This window comes from Mesoplodon bidens (assembly GCF_964165515.1).
Source record: "Mesoplodon bidens genome assembly, chromosome: 10".
NCBI classification, from domain to species: Eukaryota; Metazoa; Chordata; class Mammalia; order Artiodactyla; family Ziphiidae; genus Mesoplodon; species Mesoplodon bidens.
In genome coordinates this window covers 11,647,379-11,665,308 of record NC_138172.1, presented here as the reverse complement: position 1 = coordinate 11,665,308, position 17,930 = coordinate 11,647,379, and the positions used below count along the sequence as shown (strand labels likewise).

Sequence of the window (17,930 nt, the reverse complement as noted above, 5' to 3'; positions counted from 1 at the left end):
ATCTCTTCCTTCTTCTTTGCCTTAGCCTGTGTGTGTGTGTGTGTGTGTGTGTGTGTGTGTGTGTGTGTGTGTGTGTGTGTGTGTCTGAGTGATGAGCACTTTAGCACCTATTTGACAGATCTGAGTGCAAACCTTTACTATCCTCTATTTTGTCGGCTCCCTGCGCTGGTTTCATCTTTCAAATTTTCAGTTACTACCAGTTGGTTTCTTCCTTCTGATCCCTACACACCTTCTCATCTTTAATAAGAGGCAGTTATCTGGGCAATTTCTGCTTACAGGTCAGAGGTACAGAGTTGCAAGAGACTGTCATTCTCACCCTAACAACCAAAACAAGCCAGGGAAGCCTCAAATAATCAATGGCTTTTAAAACCCATCAGAGAACTGAGGGCACCAAAAAATGTAAATGAACTAAACTCAAAGTGACAAGCTCTCCATAAGAGAAAAGAGACTCAGAGCCACTTTTGCCTCCGGTGGAATGGCAGAAGGAAGAAGAGTTTGTGATTGGTGGGGATAAGGAGAACTCAGCTGAAGTTTCACCAAACTTGTAATGGCTGCCTCTGGGCTGAGGAGCCGTAGCCACAAAGTGAGTCTGCACCTACCCACCTAAACTATCCTAGGAGCCCTCACACAGGGTTGGAAGTAGTTCACCAAAGTTGTGGGCAGGGAAGAAGGGCTGAGGAGGACTCCTTGAGGCATTTCACAGAGTCTAGGGAGCTGCTAAGGCCTGCAAGGAGCAAAAAGTCTGGAAGAGATCTCCAGTGGGTGCAGAAAGCAGGGGACAAAGGTCAAAGAGAAATCAAAAAGCTATCAGCTGGGCAGTAGAGCAGGGAGAGACCTCCCACAGGTCTGAAACCTGTTAGCTTGGTTTTGAAGAATAGGCACATCTCAAAAATCTTGCCAGTGCTCAGATCCCAGCCCCTGCTGAAGGGGAAGTCCTACCTCACCCTCAAAACATTTGAAAGCAGTAGTCAAGTGAGTCTAATTAAAGCTACAATTAAGCCCAGATCCAGATCAAGTATAGGTTAGATTGGCTCAGCCTCTCGTGGAAGAAGAGGCTTGCTCTTTTTGGAGGTATATATTATTTACTTTGTATTTTACTTCTCTTTCCTACGAAATATTCACCATGCAATAAGAAATTCAAGACCTATGGAAAAGGAAGCAAATGTGTCTCATGGTTAATATAAGAAAGAAACAGTAGAACCAGATCCAGAAATAGCTCAGAGGTTGAAATTATCAAACTGGGGTATTAAAATACAAAATTCCTATGATATAAAACTATTAAAAGATCTCATGGGGGCTTCCCTGGTGGCGCAGTAGTTGAGAGTCCACCTGCCAACACAGGGGACACGGGTTCGTGCCCCGGTCCGGGAAGATCCCACATGCCGCGGAGCGGATGGGCCCATGAGCCATGGCCACTCAGCCTGTGCCTCTGGAGCCTGTGCTCTGCAACGGGAGAGGCCACAACAGTGAGAGGCCCGCGTACCTCAAAAAAAAAAAAAAAATTTCATGGAAAGGAAGGCAAAATGCAAGAAGAGATGGGGAATTTCAACAGAGTAGTGGAAACTAGAAAAAAGAACCACATGGGAATGCTGGAAATGAAAGACACAGTATCACAAATAAATTCATTATATAAGCTTAGTAGCTGACTCAACAGCAAAGGAAACTGAGCATCTGACAATGTTTGAACTAATTTCAAACAACCCAACATACATGTAAATGGTATCCCAGAAATAAGAGAAGGGGGCAACATGGCAGAAGAAATCACTGAAGTTTTACTGCCTAAGACTTATACAAACTAATGAAAAATATCAACTCACAAAACCAAGAAACTCAGCACATGCCACACAGACTAAACACAGAGAAAACCACACCTAAATAAATCTAGCCAGACTGCTGAAAAGCAACAGTAAGTGGGAAATCTGCAAAGCAGCCAGAGGGGAAAAGAAGACATAAATTTACGGCTAACATACCAAGAACAGGTGACTTTTCAGTAGAATCAATGGAGGCCAGAAGAAAATAGAACCTCTTTAAAATGCTAAAAGAAAAACACTTGTCAAATTCCATATCCAGTGAAAATATATTTCAAATATACTTCAAAAGTAAAAATGAAATAAAGTCATTTTCAGGCAGAAAATTTGGGAGAATTCATCTACAGCAGACCAACACTTCAAGAAAAGCTAACATTCACTTTTCAGAATGAACAGAAAGGAAACCAGAAGGAAACTCAGATCTGCAGGAAGAAGTGAAGAGCATCAGATAGGATACATACATGGGTAAATGTCAAAGGCCTTTTCAAAGTAATATGTCTACGTCTATATCTATCTGTGAATGAATAACATTTTAAAAGACTATTGACTGTTTAAAGCAAACAAGAAACAATAAAAACAAACCCAAAATATTGTGACAGTTATAGCATATGTAAAGTGTAAGATAACAAGAGCACAAAGGTCAAGAGGAGGAATAAATAGAATTATATTGTTGTGAGGTTCTTATACATCTGTCAAGTTGTATAGTAGCATTTTTTAGCATATTATTTGAAGGTAAACTGTGGTAACTTAAAGATACAGAGCATAATCTCTAGAGCTGAGATTTCCAAAGTATGCTTCCCAGATATATATCATCAGCATCTGAGAACTCACATGCAAATTTTTGAGCTCTATCACAGAATAAGAAACTATGGGGGTATGGCCCAGAAATCTGTGTTTTAATAAGACCTCCAGCAGTTTCTAATGCAGGTAAAGTTTAAGAACTACTGCCCTACAACAGCTACTAGAATATACCATAAAGAAGTGTACTTAGGGCTTCCCTGGTGGCACAGTGGTTAAGAATCCGCCTGCCAGTGCAGGGGACACGGGTTTGAGCCCTGGTCTGGGAAGATCCTACATGCCGCGGAGCAACTAAGCCTGTGCGCCACAACTACTGAGCCTGCGCTCTACAGCCCATGAGCCACAACTACTGAGCCTGCGTGCTGCAACTACTGAAGGCCGCGTGCCTAGAACCAGTGCTCCACAACAAGAGAAGCCACTGCAATGAGAAGCCTGCGCACTGCAACGAACAGTAGCCCCCACTCGACGTAACTAGAGAAAGCCCATGAGCAGCAACGAAGATCCAGTGAAGCTAAAAATATAAATACATAAATAAGAAGTGCACTTAAACACAGGAGATAAAATGGAATGATTAAAAAATTCAACACATTCAAAAGGAGGCAGGAAAGGAGGAGCAGAAACAAAGAACAAATGGGATGAGTAGAAAATAAATACCAAGATGGGAGATTTAAACCCAACCATATTAATAATTACCTCAAATATAAATATTTTAAACACTCCAATAAAAAGGCAGAGATTGTCAGATTGCTATAAAAGCAAAATCCCACAATATGCTGTTTACAAACATACAATTCAATTATAAAGACACAGGTTGAAAGCATAAGGGTAGAAAAACATATATCATGCAAACACTAAGTATAAAAAAGCAAGTGTGGGTATATTAATATCAGACAAAGCATACTTCAAAACAATAATATTACTGAAAAGAAAGAGGAAAAATTTTAATGACAAGGGAATAAAATCATCAAGAAGACCTATCAATCCTAAATGTGTATGCAACTAAGAATAGAGTTCCAAAATGTATAAAACAGAAGTTGACAGAAACGGACAAACCTACAATCATAGTTGGAGAGGTTTTAATACTCCTATTTCAGTAATTGTAGGACAATGGACAAAAAAATCAGTAGAGAGATATATTTGAACAGCACTGTCAACCAATTTGACCCAAATGACTTGATAAAATATTGCACCCAAGAACTACAGAATACACATTCTTTTCAAACCCACAGGGAATATTCATCAACATAGACTATATGCTGGGCAATGAAAGATATCTTAACAAATGTCAAAGAACTAAAATAAAATAGAGTATGTCTTCTGACCCAATGGTAATAAATTAGAAACCAATATAAAAAGATACCTGGCGTTACACACCTATTAGGACAAGCTAAAAAAAAAAAAAATTTGTGACAATACCAAATACTGGTTGGGATACAGAGAAACTAGATCTCTCAAACATTGCCACTGGGAACATAAAATAGTACAGCTACTCTGGCTAATAGTTTGTCATTTTCTTAAAAAACAAACAAACATATATTAGTATATGACCAGGAATTATACTCCTGGGCATTTACCCCAGAGAAGAAAGCTTTTTGTGCCTACATAAAAACATGTAGAAAAATGTTCATGGTAGGTTTATTTCTAATAACAACAACAACAACAAAAAGAACTCAAATGTCCTTGAACGGATGAATAGTTAAAACAACTGTGGCACATCTACATCATGGAATACTACTCATCAATAAAAAAGAAACACTATTGATACACATAACTACTTGAATGGATCTCAAGAGAATTATGCTGAGCAGAAAAAAAATTCAACTTCAAAAGGTTACATAATATATGATTCCATTTTAATAATATTCTTAACATGATACTACAGATGAAGAACATTTTAGTGGTTGCCAGACATTAGAGATGGGAGAAGAGAAGGGAATAGGTATGACAATAAAGAGGTAGCAACAGGGGACTTCACAGTGATAGGACAGTTTTGCATCTTGATGGGGTGGTTGTTACACAGATGTGATAACAGACGTGTAACAGACGTGATAAAACTGCATAGAACTCTACACATACAGACTCAAACACACACATAAGTGAGTGCATGTAAAACTGGTGAAAACTGAAAACTCTCTGTAGATTGTATCTATGCTTATTTCCTTGTTTCAATATTGTGTCATGTCATGTAAGCTGTTACCATTGGGGGAAATTGGGTAAAGGATACATGAAACTTCTCTATATTATTTTCGTAACTTCCTGTGATTCTAAAATTATTTCAAAAGAAAAAGGAAAAAGTTATCTGGAAAATTCACAAATATTTGGTAATTAAACATTACCCTTCTAAATAACCCATGAATCAAAGAAAAATCACAAAGACTAATACAACATATTTTGACCTGAATGATAAGGAAAATACAAATACCAAATATTGTGGGATGCTGTGAAAGCAGGGCTTAGAGGAAATTCTTTAGCTTTAAATACTTATAATAAGAAGAAAGATTTAAAATCAGTGATATTACTTTGCATCAAAAGAAACTAGAAAAAGTAGAACAAATTAAATATAAAATAACCAGAAGAAAGGGAATAGGAAAAATAAGAGAGAAAATTGATGGAATATTAGATGAACAGACAGCAGAGAAAATCAGCAAATCCAAAATTGGATATTTGTAAAGATTAATACAACTGATAAGCCTCTTGGCAAGATGATTAAGAAAAAACAAAGAAAGAAAAAAACTAACAAAAATGTTAAAAGAAGTAAAAAGGGTTTATCACTATAGATTATATAAACATTAAAAGGATAACACTATACCAATATATTCACAACTTTAAATGAAAGAGACAAATTTCTTGAAAAACAAAAATTACCAAAACTGTTAAAAGAAGAAATAAAAATTTTCAGTAGGCTGAAATCTATTAAAATGTATTCATGGCAAAAACATTCCCCCAGAGAAAACTCCAGGCCTACAAGTAGCTTCTCCTAATATTTAAGAAAGAAATGGTACCAGTCCTACTTAAGGTCTTTCAGAAAAGAGATAGAATATTTCCCAAACTGTTTTATGAGGCCAGCATTACTTTGATACTAAAAGCTGACAAAGACTACAAGAAAAGAAAAACTACAGATGAATACCCTTCACAATCATAGACATGAAAATCCTTAATATATATTATTAGCTAATTAAATCTCACAATAAAAATACTACATTGATCAAGAGAGGCTTACCTCAGGAATTCAAGGTTGACTGAACGCTAAAAAAATATTGTAATTCATGATATTAACAGAATGAAAGAGAAAAGCCACATGATTATCTCGTTGGATGCAGAAAAAGTATCTGACAAATTCAACATCCTTTTATGATAGTCTCTGTCAGCAAACTAGCAACAGCAGAAAACTTCCTCAACTGGATGAAGGAACTACATCTCACCAACACATAACATGATACATACTGACAAAACTCTGAATATTTTACTCCTACAATTGAGCATAAAGCAAAGATGTCCTGAAAGGAGACATCTATACCGTTGAATTCATCCTGAATCTGCAGTCTTATTTAACATTTCTATAAGTGCCTTAGGAAGATCTGCAAGTGTGTAGATGCTGTTGACGTTTTTCTGGTGGGGACAAGCCAAAATTCCCGCACTATCTCTAGGGCAGAGCATATTTCCAAATTGTAGATCGGGATTTATTGGTGGATTGAAAAATCAAGTCAGGGGCTTCCCTGGTGGCACAGTGGTTAAGAATCCGCCTGCCAGTGCAGGGGAATACGGGTTCGAGCCCTGGCCTGGCAAGATCCCACATGCCATGGAGCAACGAAGCCCGTGCGCCACAACTACTGAGCCTGCGCTCTAGAGCCTGCGAGCCACAACTACTGAGCCCATGTGCCACAACTACTGAAGCCTGCATGCCTAGAGCCTGTGCTCCGCAACAAGAGAAGCCACCACAATGAGCAGCCCGCACACTGCAATGAAGAGTAGCCCCCGCTCGCTGCAACCAAACAAAGCCCGTGCGCAGCAACGAAGACCCAACACAGCCAAAAATAAATAAATAAATAAATTTAAAAAAATCAATTCAGTAAGATCAAAATATTTTTTTAAAATTTACTAGACAAGACCAGAATATATCAGAAAGAATATATCAAAGAGATACTATTTTGTAAAGTTTTCATCTGAAGTACATTGGGTTGGCTTCTTCCTAAATGGTTTAAGTTTTTCTTTAAGTGAGAAATCGTTGCTCAGAGTGTGGGAGTGGTCGCTTATTACTATAGCCCAGCCAAGTCTTGGCGGCTCTATGTTTAAATATGCTTCAGATGTGTGTGTGTGTGTGTGCGTGCACGAGGGTGCATGTGTGTGTACGTGTTTAGTCATGATGTAAAATGTATTTCTTACTGTGAACTGTGATAAAAAAGATTGTGAGACTTCATCAATAGGCAAAAAGTGATAGATATCTGGGCAAGAAAGGTGTGGGTACGTACAGGGAGGGGGCTGTGGGCTCTAACTTCCTGCTAGGAAGGGCCTGCCTCACTCTTCCCAACACACAGCATCAGACCACCGAAATGTTGAGCCTCACTAGCACAGAAAAGAAAAATCTCGTCCTTCCTTGTGCAAAATTATGTTCTCTGTACCCTAAGAAGAAACAAAACAGAGAGTGCTACAAAATGTCAGGATTACTCAGCGCAGCTGCTCAGTGCTGCCTTGCACAACTCTAGAGGATGTTTTCACACAGACTGCAATGTGAATGGCTCCCCCTGGAGTTGAGCAGTGTGCAACCCAGACAACCCTACCAGGCAGCCGTAACTACAGTGATTAAGAGCACAAGCTTTGGAGCCCAACAAACCTGGGGTCTAGTTCCAGATCTACTCTCAGGCTATATAATCTGGGGCAGGTAATTTAACCTCCCGAGCCTCAATTTCCTCAAGAGGACACGTTATATATTCCTAGGACTTAGTTCAGTGCCTGGTACACAGTGGTTCTCAATAAATATGTGTTAAATGTATGCAAAAATGAGCTAATACCTGCCCTATAAGGTGGTGGTGAGAAGTAAATTAACATGTGCAATGTTTTTACATACAGTCCAAAAACTAGCCCACAGTAAGCACTAAACAATTATCTACAAAAGATGACAGACTGAAATATTAAGATTCTTCTGGATGGAAAGATGCATGAGGGGAAGGAATTATTTTATTTAAATCAATAAAAAATAATCATAAGCTATTGAGAAAAGAAAAACATTAAAAGTAATATAAGCGGGGCTTCCCTGGTGGCACAGTGGTTAAGAATCTGCCTGCCAATGCAGGGGACACGGGTTCAAGCCCTGGTCCGGGAAGATCCCACATGCCGCGGAGCAACGAAGCCCATGCACCACAGCTACTGAGCCTGAGCTCTAGAGCCCACCAGCCACAACTACTGAGCACATGTGCCACAACCACTGAAGCCCGCACGCCTAGAGCCTGTGCTCCGCAACAAGAGAAGCCACGGCAGAGAGAAGCCCGAGCCCCACAGTGAAGAGAAGCCCCCGCTCGCCCCAAGTAGCGAAAGCCCCGCGGAGCAACGAAGACCCAATGCAGCCAAAAACAAAACAATTAATTAATTAATTAATTTTAAAAAGTAACATAAGCTGGATATGGTAGAATTTTGGTTAGGTGGAGAGAATTCTTGATGCTTGAGAGTACATTTGGAACAAACAAAAAGTAGGAAATGATATATTTTGTTATTTCCAATTGTAGGTCAGGTAAGGGGAAAAAGTATCGATAACTTCAAAGCATTCTAGGAATGATACTGAGACCTGAGCCATGGAATCTGAACTGTTTGGGTTCACTCCTGGCTTGGGCGGGGCCGAGGGGGGGTGGTCACAGCCGTGGGGACATATGTCCCTTCCTTCCCCAGTACTTATTTCCTTGTGGAGCTGTGGTTTGGACGCAGTCATGACAACTCTTCACCCTTATTAAAGTCTCACAATGGAGCAGGTCCCCTTAGACTGAAAGCACAAACCCAGGAGCGACTCCAGTCCCCTCCTGCCTGTGGCCCTGCTGCCCACCTCTCCGCAGGAAGCCTCCGGAGAGATGGTTGATAACAAAAGCCAGTAAAAGTACATTCCAGGAGGGAGGGATGCTGAACCAAGTGAGGTCAAGCCAGTCAGCAGTTAGAAAAGGAGGCACTTCTCACACTTGCTAATGAGTTTGACGCTTGTGAAACATAAACAGGAAGTGGGAGCTCTCCAAAACGACCTGAAGGAAATCCACTCCCAGTTCGGTCGAAGTGTGAATCCCAGTTCTCCAGGTTGTCAAGGGCAATGGCAATTAAGACTGACCCCACCCCAGCCCCCAAACTGCAGCCGAGGCTAATCTTCACCCGCGCCCAGCGTTAACCCCATTTTTTTCAATCTTTCCCACAGCCAGGTCACTCCGCAGCGGGGTGACTGACCCGAGGCGTGGTGGGAAAGGCTTACAGTCATCTCTCAACTCCCCGATCTTGCAGGGCAGGGCAGCACAGAGGTCAGTGAAATCCCCAGCCAGGCCTTATTTTAGTCATGAATTTCCACTGGCTCCCTCCTCTGACTGCATCAGCGCTGCTCACACCGCGGGCTTAGAGTTTCAGCTGTTTTCCCTGCTCCAGGCAGTTAGAAGGTCACAGAGGCCGGACTTTTCCGGGGGAGGTGGGGGGGGGCCTCCCGCGGCCCAAGTGAGATTGCGGAGATCTGGGGCCGCTTGGAGGAGGCCTTTCTGCCCCAGGCTCCGGGCAATGGGTTAACTTCTCCCCTCTCCTCCTCTGCCCAGGCATCTTTGTTCGTATTAAATTAAAAAAAAAATTTTTAATAAAAACAAAACCACACACACTTCCTATCTTTTCTTTTTTTTCCCCCTCTGTCCCTCGGTGGCACCGATATAATTTTCCCAGGGCTGCCTTCCCCTCACTGCCCAGCGGAACCTCTTCTCAGACGTTCCTGTGTGTTCAAGGGCAGATTCGATTCGCCCACAGTTTATCTAGCAACGGGCACAACGCCTGGCACAGGGTAGGGGGCTCAACAATATGTGTCCAATGAATGAACGCTAAGATGTCACTGTGATGGACAGTTTGTCCTAGTCTCTCTCTTCCTCCTCCGAGCGCAGACCGTACACAGCGCCCCCGAAGTCCCCGGCAGGAGGGAGATGGCCGACCCTGGCGGGCACACCGCAGCCCGGGGGCCTCGGCCCCCCCGGCCAGAGCAGTGGGGCTCGCAGTCGGGAGCGCTGCGGCCCGAGCCCCGGCCACGTGAAGTGTCACACTCCGCGCTGCTGCAGGGCAGGCGCGGTCGCTGCGGTTGTGTAACGTTGCGGCCCGAGGGGATGCGTCCTGCTCCGGTGGGGGCAGAGGAGGGAGGGGACGCAGGGCACCGCGCCCGGTATCTTTCTGTGCTTGACTGGCACAAGTGCGGGACGGGAGGGGGGGGCACTGGGGCACCCTGGGGGGTGCTTAAGTGGGTGCTCGCCGGCGTGCAGGCTGTGCCCGGGAACGCAGCTCCGAGGGAGCCAGGGGCCTGCGGCGCACAGCCTCGCGGGTCAGGTGCGCGCAGCGTGCTCGGCGGCGGCCTCGGCTGCCCCTGCGCTTGGCTGCCAGCCCGCTTCCCATGGGGTGACATCCGCCCCGCCCCTCAGCCCCTCCCCACGGCGGGCGATTCCTGGACGCGGGGCCGAGGGGTGGGGGCAGGGAAGCCGGCACAGAAAGAAACCCCAGCCTCTGGGGAAGGCGCCGGGGAGGTGGGGGGGGGAGCCGGGCGACTCCCTCCGCTGTGCGCCTGTTCCTCCGAGCGGGCTGCGCGGGGCGGGGGGGGGGGGGGGGCGCGGGGAGGAAGAGGGTTGGGCTGGAGCTAGCGAGGGGATATTCCTCTCCCGGCTTGAGTCAGACGCGGGCGGGTCCGTCCTCCCCCGTTCCCTCCCAGGAGACGGGAACTTACTTCATTTCCCTGGGGCAGGTTCGCCCACGTTACCAACCTCCCCCCACCTCCCCGGCCCCTTCCAGCTTTCGCGCCCCCCACCCGGCTGGGCAGGACCCGGGCTGCGCTGCCACCCCCTCTTCGGGGAAAGGCAGCCGCAGACACCTGGGGGCCGGGGGTGGAGGCGGGGGCTCCCTCGCAGCCGCGGGAGCGTCGTCCAACACGTGAGACTCATGTGATGAAGCCGGGGGAGGGCGGGCAGGTCGCTCCTTCCCTCCCCGGCAGCGGCCAGACGTGCCTGGAGTCACAGGGTAGAACACGTAGCTCCAACCCACCCACTCGTTCCCATTTAACCCAGCCCGCAGCCTCTCCATTACTCCTCGGCTCGTCCCCCCCACCCCCCCACTCCGCCCTAACCGGCCCCCCCGCGCTCCCTCCCGCCTCCCCGCCCGCCCCACTTCTCATTCACTTGGCTCACACGGCGCAGACGGCGCAGGGAGCACACACTGCCAGTCTGTGCGCAGAGCCGGAGCCCGAGGCCGCGGGTCCACCATGCACGCCCCCAACTGAAGCTGCACCTCAGAGCCGCAGCTCCCGGCAGCCCAGCGGATTTCAAGGAGCTCAGAGTCCGAGGAACCCCTGCGAAGAGACCCCCGAAACCCTCTCCAGAACAGTCCTCACCCGACGCTCTGCCGCTGCAGACAGGAGCGCACAGTGGCCCCGGCTCGCCGCGCAATGGAGCGGATCCCCAGTGCGCAACCGCCCCCCGCTTGCCTGCCCAAAGCGCCGGGACTGGAGCCCGGAGACCTACCAGGGTAAGTTGGCACCCCGGGCCCTTTCAAGCCTCAACTCCAGCCCTGCGTTGTGCGCGGCTTGCAACTAGGAGTAGTTCTGGGCGCATCCGGGGGTTCTTGCCAACCAGGGCTCCTGCAGCCGGTGCGCAAGTCACAGCCCTTCCTCGTCCCTCTCCCTGCAGGATGGATTTTGCCCATATGTACCAAGTGTACAAGTCGCGGCGGGGAATAAAGCGGAGCGAGGATAGCAAGGTAAGAGCACCGCGCCCCTCGGGACCCCAGCCCCTCGCACGCGCTGAGTTTCCAGTAAAAGTTTTCTCACTTTGCGGCTGGAGAGGGTATGCCAGGTGTGGGCTCTGTGCCTCTACTGAGTGGCCTGGAGAAGAAGGGGCGGAGGGGAGCTGGTTCTGGGTGTGACTCTGCTCCGCTGCCCCGACTCCTCGCGCCGCGGCGGGGGGGGGGGGAGGAGGGCTCCTCACCCCCGTCCTCCCGCGCCCACCGTCTCCCCGTGCGCTTCGTAGGAGACCTACAAACTGCCGCACCGGCTCATCGAGAAAAAGAGACGTGACCGGATTAACGAGTGCATCGCCCAGCTGAAGGATCTCCTCCCCGAACATCTCAAACTTACAGTAAGTGAGAAGCTGGCCCCTGTCCAAACCAGCTCCTCTGCCCAGAGGGCGGGCGAGGGTCACTCGCCACCTGCAGGCCCCGCTGGGAACTGCAGACCAGATGGCTCGATCCGAGCTGGTGGGCGGCTCTGTTTGGGGGTACCCTTCCCCAGGGTCAGAATTTTCTGGCAGCCTCGTGCAAATGAGGTGAGAACCGTTTGTTCTTCTCCAGGTTGGCACCGACACCGGCTGGCCTTCCCTTGCAAGAGTTTAAGACTTTCCCTGCTGGCGATTTTCAGGGTTCTCTCGTTTCCCCGAATTGAGCAAACCAAGCAGCTCGCAAATGTTTTACCCCCTTCCCCCCCGCCCCCCGGTCCCTTTTTAAAATAAGAGGACTTGTTTTGGTGTGTGTGTGGGGGGGGTTTGTTTGTTTGTTTGTTTGTTTACGTCCTGTCCTTTCTTGGCAATAGCCAACAGCTTACTAGCTTGGCAGGCTTTGGTTGGGGAAAGAAAAAAGAATAGTATTTAGGGAGGAAGAAAAAAGTGTAGATGAGCTGGAAGTTATGACAGGATGTCAGGAAAGAAACTAGGGAAAGCCTCTTGGCTGCCAGACACAGTAGAAGTCTCTCCTCGGGTTGACACCACTGCAGAGAAATGTTATCTCCGGATTCCCCTGAGTTAAGGTCAGCAACGGCTGCTGGAAAAATTTATCTATCAAAGCTTTCTCCTGAGCTAGCTGCTGCTTCCAAAAGGCCTCCAAAGATGGGTAACAGTTTGTTGTTCTTTAATCAAAAATATATATTGAATACATATATATATATATTTTTTTTTAACTTCAACTATGAACTTAAAACTAAATTTAGCCAACCAGGAAAGGTTTTTTTTCTTCCTTTAGAGACATATCTCATTGCTAATTAGTGTCCCAGAGGTGGAACTTCTCTGCGCTCACTGCTGACTGAGGCTCTTTTTATTCCAGACTTTGGGTCACTTGGAAAAAGCAGTGGTTCTTGAACTTACCTTGAAGCATGTGAAAGCACTAACAAACCTAATTGATCAACAACAGCAGAAAATCATTGCCCTGCAGAGCGGTTTGCAAGCTGGTGAGTACCCAAGCCTGGCTAGCATCTCCTAAGAGTTCTAGCACAAATAGAGAGCCTGTGGGCTCAACATCTGGTATGAGAAACATTCCTGCAACAAATTGCTTATGCACATTCGTTGGGGGAGGTGCTGTTTTTTCTTTCCTAAGAGGTCAGGCTTTTCATTCGGAATGCTGCGTGTGCCACCTGGCATGAATACGTATTAGTCAAATGGTAAAATATTTCTGTGGCATTTTGACTTAAGAGTTTCTGGATTCTGGGAGTTTTCCCCCCTCCCTTTGAAAATGCCAAGGCACCTATAATTTGCATCGTGGGTGTTTTACAGTTGTTCTTCTTAGCCCTGTTTCACTGGAGAATAAATCACGGGTATGCCCCAGTGTTTTCCTGTTTCTCTAGTTCCTTATCACTCGGTGTGTGGTACGATCCTGGCAGGATGACAACAGGAGTTTTTCCTGCATTTCATGTGATTCCCTGAATAGCCACTAGGTATCTTGGTGAATTACACAATCTAACAAAACCACTGAAGTTTCATCATCTGTTTCTACTGACTTCTAGAGAATCACAGCCACCTTCTAACCATCTCGTCACACCCATTCCAAATCATACTGTACAAACTAGAGAGAAATTCCTCTCCCCACCCCCTCATTCCATTCTTCTCTGCTCTCCTTTCCAAACTAGTATGATGAGAATCACAAAAAGCTAGCAAGTGCTTCTGCCAGTTTCCTTACGGAAAACAGGAAGATGACCATACCTAATTTCTTGGGGATCATGAATGGAATACATGGGAAAGACTTAGAAATAGCCTTTAAAGATGACAGCATGACTTCAACTTGTATAAGTCATTGAAAATAAGCTTACCTTAGGTGACACTGTTCCTTCATTCTCCTTTTTTGACGATCCAGTCACTTCCTATGGTAAAAAGATATAAATTGACTATAAGTTGACTCTGGTTACAAACATACTAGGATGTTCATTGCTGTGTCACTTATAATGTAAACTCAAGAGCAACCTATAAATTCAACAAGAGGGGAAACAGTCTGTCTCTATTAAATATGGTCTGTGTCTGTGATGGGATACTGTACAGCCATTACAAATCATATCTCATCTCTGAATGGTAGAATTATGGATGATTTTTATTTTATTCTTTATACTTCTTGCTGTCATCCACATTTCCCCTGATCCTATTACTTTTGGAGTTAGGAACATAAATCAGCAAATGCTGTTAACAGAAAGGAAAGCTCTGGGTCCTTGGAACATAGGTGTCCAGGTGAACCACAGGGCCTTCTGAAATGTCTTCCTTTGGATCTGTGTTGATCCAGGTGATCTGTCGGGGAGAAATGTCGAAGCAGGTCAAGAGATGTTCTGCTCAGGTTTCCAGACATGTGCCCGGGAGGTGCTTCAGTACCTGGCCAAGCACGAGAACACTCGGGACCTGAAATCTACCCAGCTCGTCACCCACCTCCACCGTGTGGTCTCCGAGCTCCTGCAGGGTGGTACCGCCAGGAAGCCGTCAGACCCAGGTGCCAAAGCAATGGACTTCAAGGAGAAACCCAGCTCCCTGGCCAAAGGCTCTGAAGGCCCAGGCAAAAACTGTGTGCCAGTCATCCAGCGGACTTTCGCTCACTCGAGCGGCGAGCAGAGTGGCAGTGACACGGACACAGACAGCGGCTACGGAGGAGAATCAGAGAAGACTGAGCTGCGTGTCGAGCAGCCATACTTCAAAAGTGATCATGGACGCAGGTTCACCATGGGAGAAAGGATCGGTGCTATTAAGCAAGAATCCGAAGAACCCCCCACGAAAAAGAGCAGAATGCAGCTCTCAGATGATGAAGGCCATTTCACTAGCAGTGACCTCATCAGCTCCCCGTTCCTGGGCCCACACCCGCACCAGCCTCCCTTTTGCCTGCCCTTCTATCTGATCCCACCGTCAGCGACTGCCTACTTGCCCATGCTGGAGAAGTGCTGGTATCCCACCTCTGTCCCAGTGTTATACCCAGGCCTCAACGCCTCTGCCGCAGCTCTCACCAGCTTCATGAACCCAGACAAGATCTCAGCCCCCTTGCTCATGCCCCAGAGACTCCCTTCTCCCTTGCCAGCCCATCCGGCCATCGACTCTTCTGCCCTGCTCCAAGCTCTGAAGCAGATCCCCCCTTTAAACTTAGAAACCAAAGACTAAACTATTTAGGGGATCCTGCTGCTTCGCTTTCCTTCCTCCCTACTTCCAAAAACAAAAAACAAAAAAACATGTGTTTGTGAGTGTAGCAGGATTGTTCCAGTGTGTATGCCAAGATCATCTGAGGCAGGGAGAGAAGATTCAGGGGGGTGTGTGCGCGCGTGCGCACGCACACGCATGTGCATTGTGTGTTGGTATGGGACATTAAAGCTCCTTTTGGTGTAGGGAAGACATGAAGGATTGCCTGACATCAGGAGATTTAAGGGGGACTGTCGCAGACCTCTGGGCTTTTCCCCTCCCAGAGAATAGCCCCCTCTGATACACATCAGCTGGATTTTCAAAAGCTTCAAAGTCTTGGTCTGTGAGTCAGTCTTCACTTTGGGAGCCGGGTCTGTGGCTTTGAGCAAAAGGTACTTTCAAAAGAGGGCTTTCCAGAGTGCAGTTCCCAGCCAGCTCTTATGACCCCACCCTGCTCCCTTTTATTGTCTCCGTGACTCACCACATGGGGAGAGGGCAGCCAGACTGAGCTTTCTGCAAAGTGGTGAGGTAGCAGACGCTGGCATAGCACGGTAGTGGTTTGGGGAGATATCCGCAGGTCTGCTCTCCACCCCTGCCTCGGGGGAGTAAAGGGAATGTAGTTCCCTACTCAGGCTTTCGAAGTGATTCGCTTACTAAGGATCTGAAAAGGGCGCCCTGGTACGAGCCCGGCTGCCAGGGGAGGCGGGAGGGGTCCCCCGGGCCTCTGGCACCTGTTCCTAGTCTCACCTAGAAACAGTTTCTCTGTCCAGGGAACCAAACCAGGCTGTGAGAGATGCAGGCGCCTAAGTTCCAAGCACCCCAGAGTGCTTAAAAGCTGAGTAACAAATTGTAGTTTCAACAAGCCAAGCCAGACTCGGCTCTCAGCTCTATCCTAAAACTCCTTTTAACCAAGCTTAGCTTCTTAAAGGCCTAACCAACCCTTGGCAAAGCAGCATCCTTTCTGCAGGCTAATTCCCCTCGCCCGACGGCGTATGGAGTGTCCTTATTGCTAAAAAGGATTCTGTCTTCTTCAAAGAAGTTTTATTTTTGGTCCAGAGTACTTTTCTGACTTGTCCAGCTCGCCCTGCACCAGCTTTTTGAAATGCACTATGCTTGATCACTGATCGTGTTTTAACTTCTTCCTTTCCTGTTTTTATTTTGGTATTAAAGTCGTTGCCTTTATTTGTAAGACTGTCATAAATATATATTATATAAATATATTAAAAAGGAAAATGTTTCAGATGTTTATTTGTATAATTACTTGATCTACAAAAGTGAGAACAAATGAATGTATTCCTGTTTTTGAAGAGAATAATTTTTTTTTCTCTGGGGAGAGGTACAGTGTCTATATTTTGGAGCCTTCCTGAAGGTGGGAAATTGTAAATATTTTTATCTATGAGTCAATGTTAACTAGTTGTTTTAAAATACTTAATAAAATAATCCTTTTCCTGTGGAAGAGAAAGATGGTCTCCTGCATTTTTAAAAGAACTCTCAAGGGTGTGATAATGGCCTTCTCCTCCTGCCCTCCCCTCTTGGCTGAAGGTAACAACTAGTTAATCTTGGTATGATTTCATTCAGGTTTTCCCATGCCTGTGTTCAGACAGAATAAGCTTAGTCAATTTCGTAGGTAAATATTTGTTCAGTTGTTTTCTTAGACTAACCTTTGCCAGAGGCTCACTATCAGCCTGTGCCTCTTTCCAGAGTTAAGCAAAAAGCCTATTTTTCCCCCCAGTCTGCTTTCGTCATGGTCCTTAAAACTTGACAGAAAATCAAAGTACGAAATCGTGGGCCTCAGTGTCTGGGGAGCTTGCTGGAGGGGGGAGCACACTGAGAAGATTGAATGGATTATGATGCAATAATAATTGCTGCTGGGGATAGCACCTCTACCAAGGCGTTCTAACTTTTTCGAGTCTAGCAAGGTCTAATGGGTTTGCCATATCCTGTCCGATTGCCTCTGAAAGCAACATTCCATGATTAGTTTCTACATCCTTCCTGGATTTCCTCTCATTGGGTGTGTTTGTGCGTGAATGAATATTGGCGTTCCTTAGTCAAGCGCTCTTATGAAAAAAAAAAATTTCCATGGGAAAAGAAGTGGGAAATGACCCGGTCGAGTGAGCGTTTCTGCCTGTCCCCTTCTCCGTCTCAGAGGTGTCCTGATGGCCAGCGCCTGGCTCGCCAAGCTCCAGATCCCAGAGCATCTTCCAGAACCCTCTGGCTGTCTGGAGCCCATGCAGGGAAACTGCCCCCAGGGAGTTCTCAGCCAGGCAGAGACACCACCTGCCCGTCGTGTCTGTTTGCTTCAAATGTCACCTTCCCTCTCTGCTGATGAGCCAGCAGGCGAGAGTGAGCATTGCCTGGCTTGTGTGAGGTGCCCGCAGGCAGCCTGGTGTGTCATGGGAGGAGCCCTGGACCAGGAGTCAGGAGATGAGCTGGTGGTCTTAGCAATGAACTGGTAGTCTGGCATCGCCCCCTCCACACCTGTTTGTGGTTCAGTAAAAAAGGATTCTGAGCCCCCCTCACATGTCCTACAGCAGGCAGACAGCAATCGGTAAGGCCCTCTTTCTCCCAGCAGCTTAGGGCCTGGCCCTCAGGGTCTCCTGCCTGTTAAGCTCCTGAATTCCTCCATGAATTGCTGAGCTTTTCTGGCTAGACTTTATGGGTAAAAAACCTAAACAAATCAAGTGTATCCTGGGGATGGAGCACGGGGTTGAAAACAAGGCCAGGCTCT

At 46.6% G+C, this 17,930-nt stretch overlaps 2 protein-coding genes across 6 annotated transcripts in view; one reads left to right on the top strand and one right to left on the bottom strand.

Annotated features, from left to right (window-relative positions):
• LOC308623425 (uncharacterized protein) overlaps positions 1-17,930 on the bottom strand; it is a 175,217-nt gene that overhangs the window by 122,821 nt on the left and 34,466 nt on the right. For all 5 annotated transcript variants that reach the window (XM_081245781.1, XM_081245782.1, XM_081245780.1 and 2 more), the window contains one exon: positions 13,870-13,920. In XM_081245781.1, coding sequence (XP_081101907.1) covers positions 13,870-13,920 — 51 coding nt within the window. The remainder of the gene's footprint in view (positions 1-13,869; positions 13,921-17,930) is intronic.
• On the top strand, positions 10,993-16,664 carry BHLHE40 (basic helix-loop-helix family member e40). The gene is made up of 5 exons (XM_081245779.1): positions 10,993-11,327; positions 11,489-11,558; positions 11,828-11,935; positions 12,891-13,014; positions 14,331-16,664. Exons 1-5 carry the CDS (start codon positions 11,248-11,250, stop codon positions 15,185-15,187), a joined length of 1,239 nt encoding a protein of 412 aa, XP_081101905.1. The 5' UTR covers positions 10,993-11,247; the 3' UTR covers positions 15,188-16,664.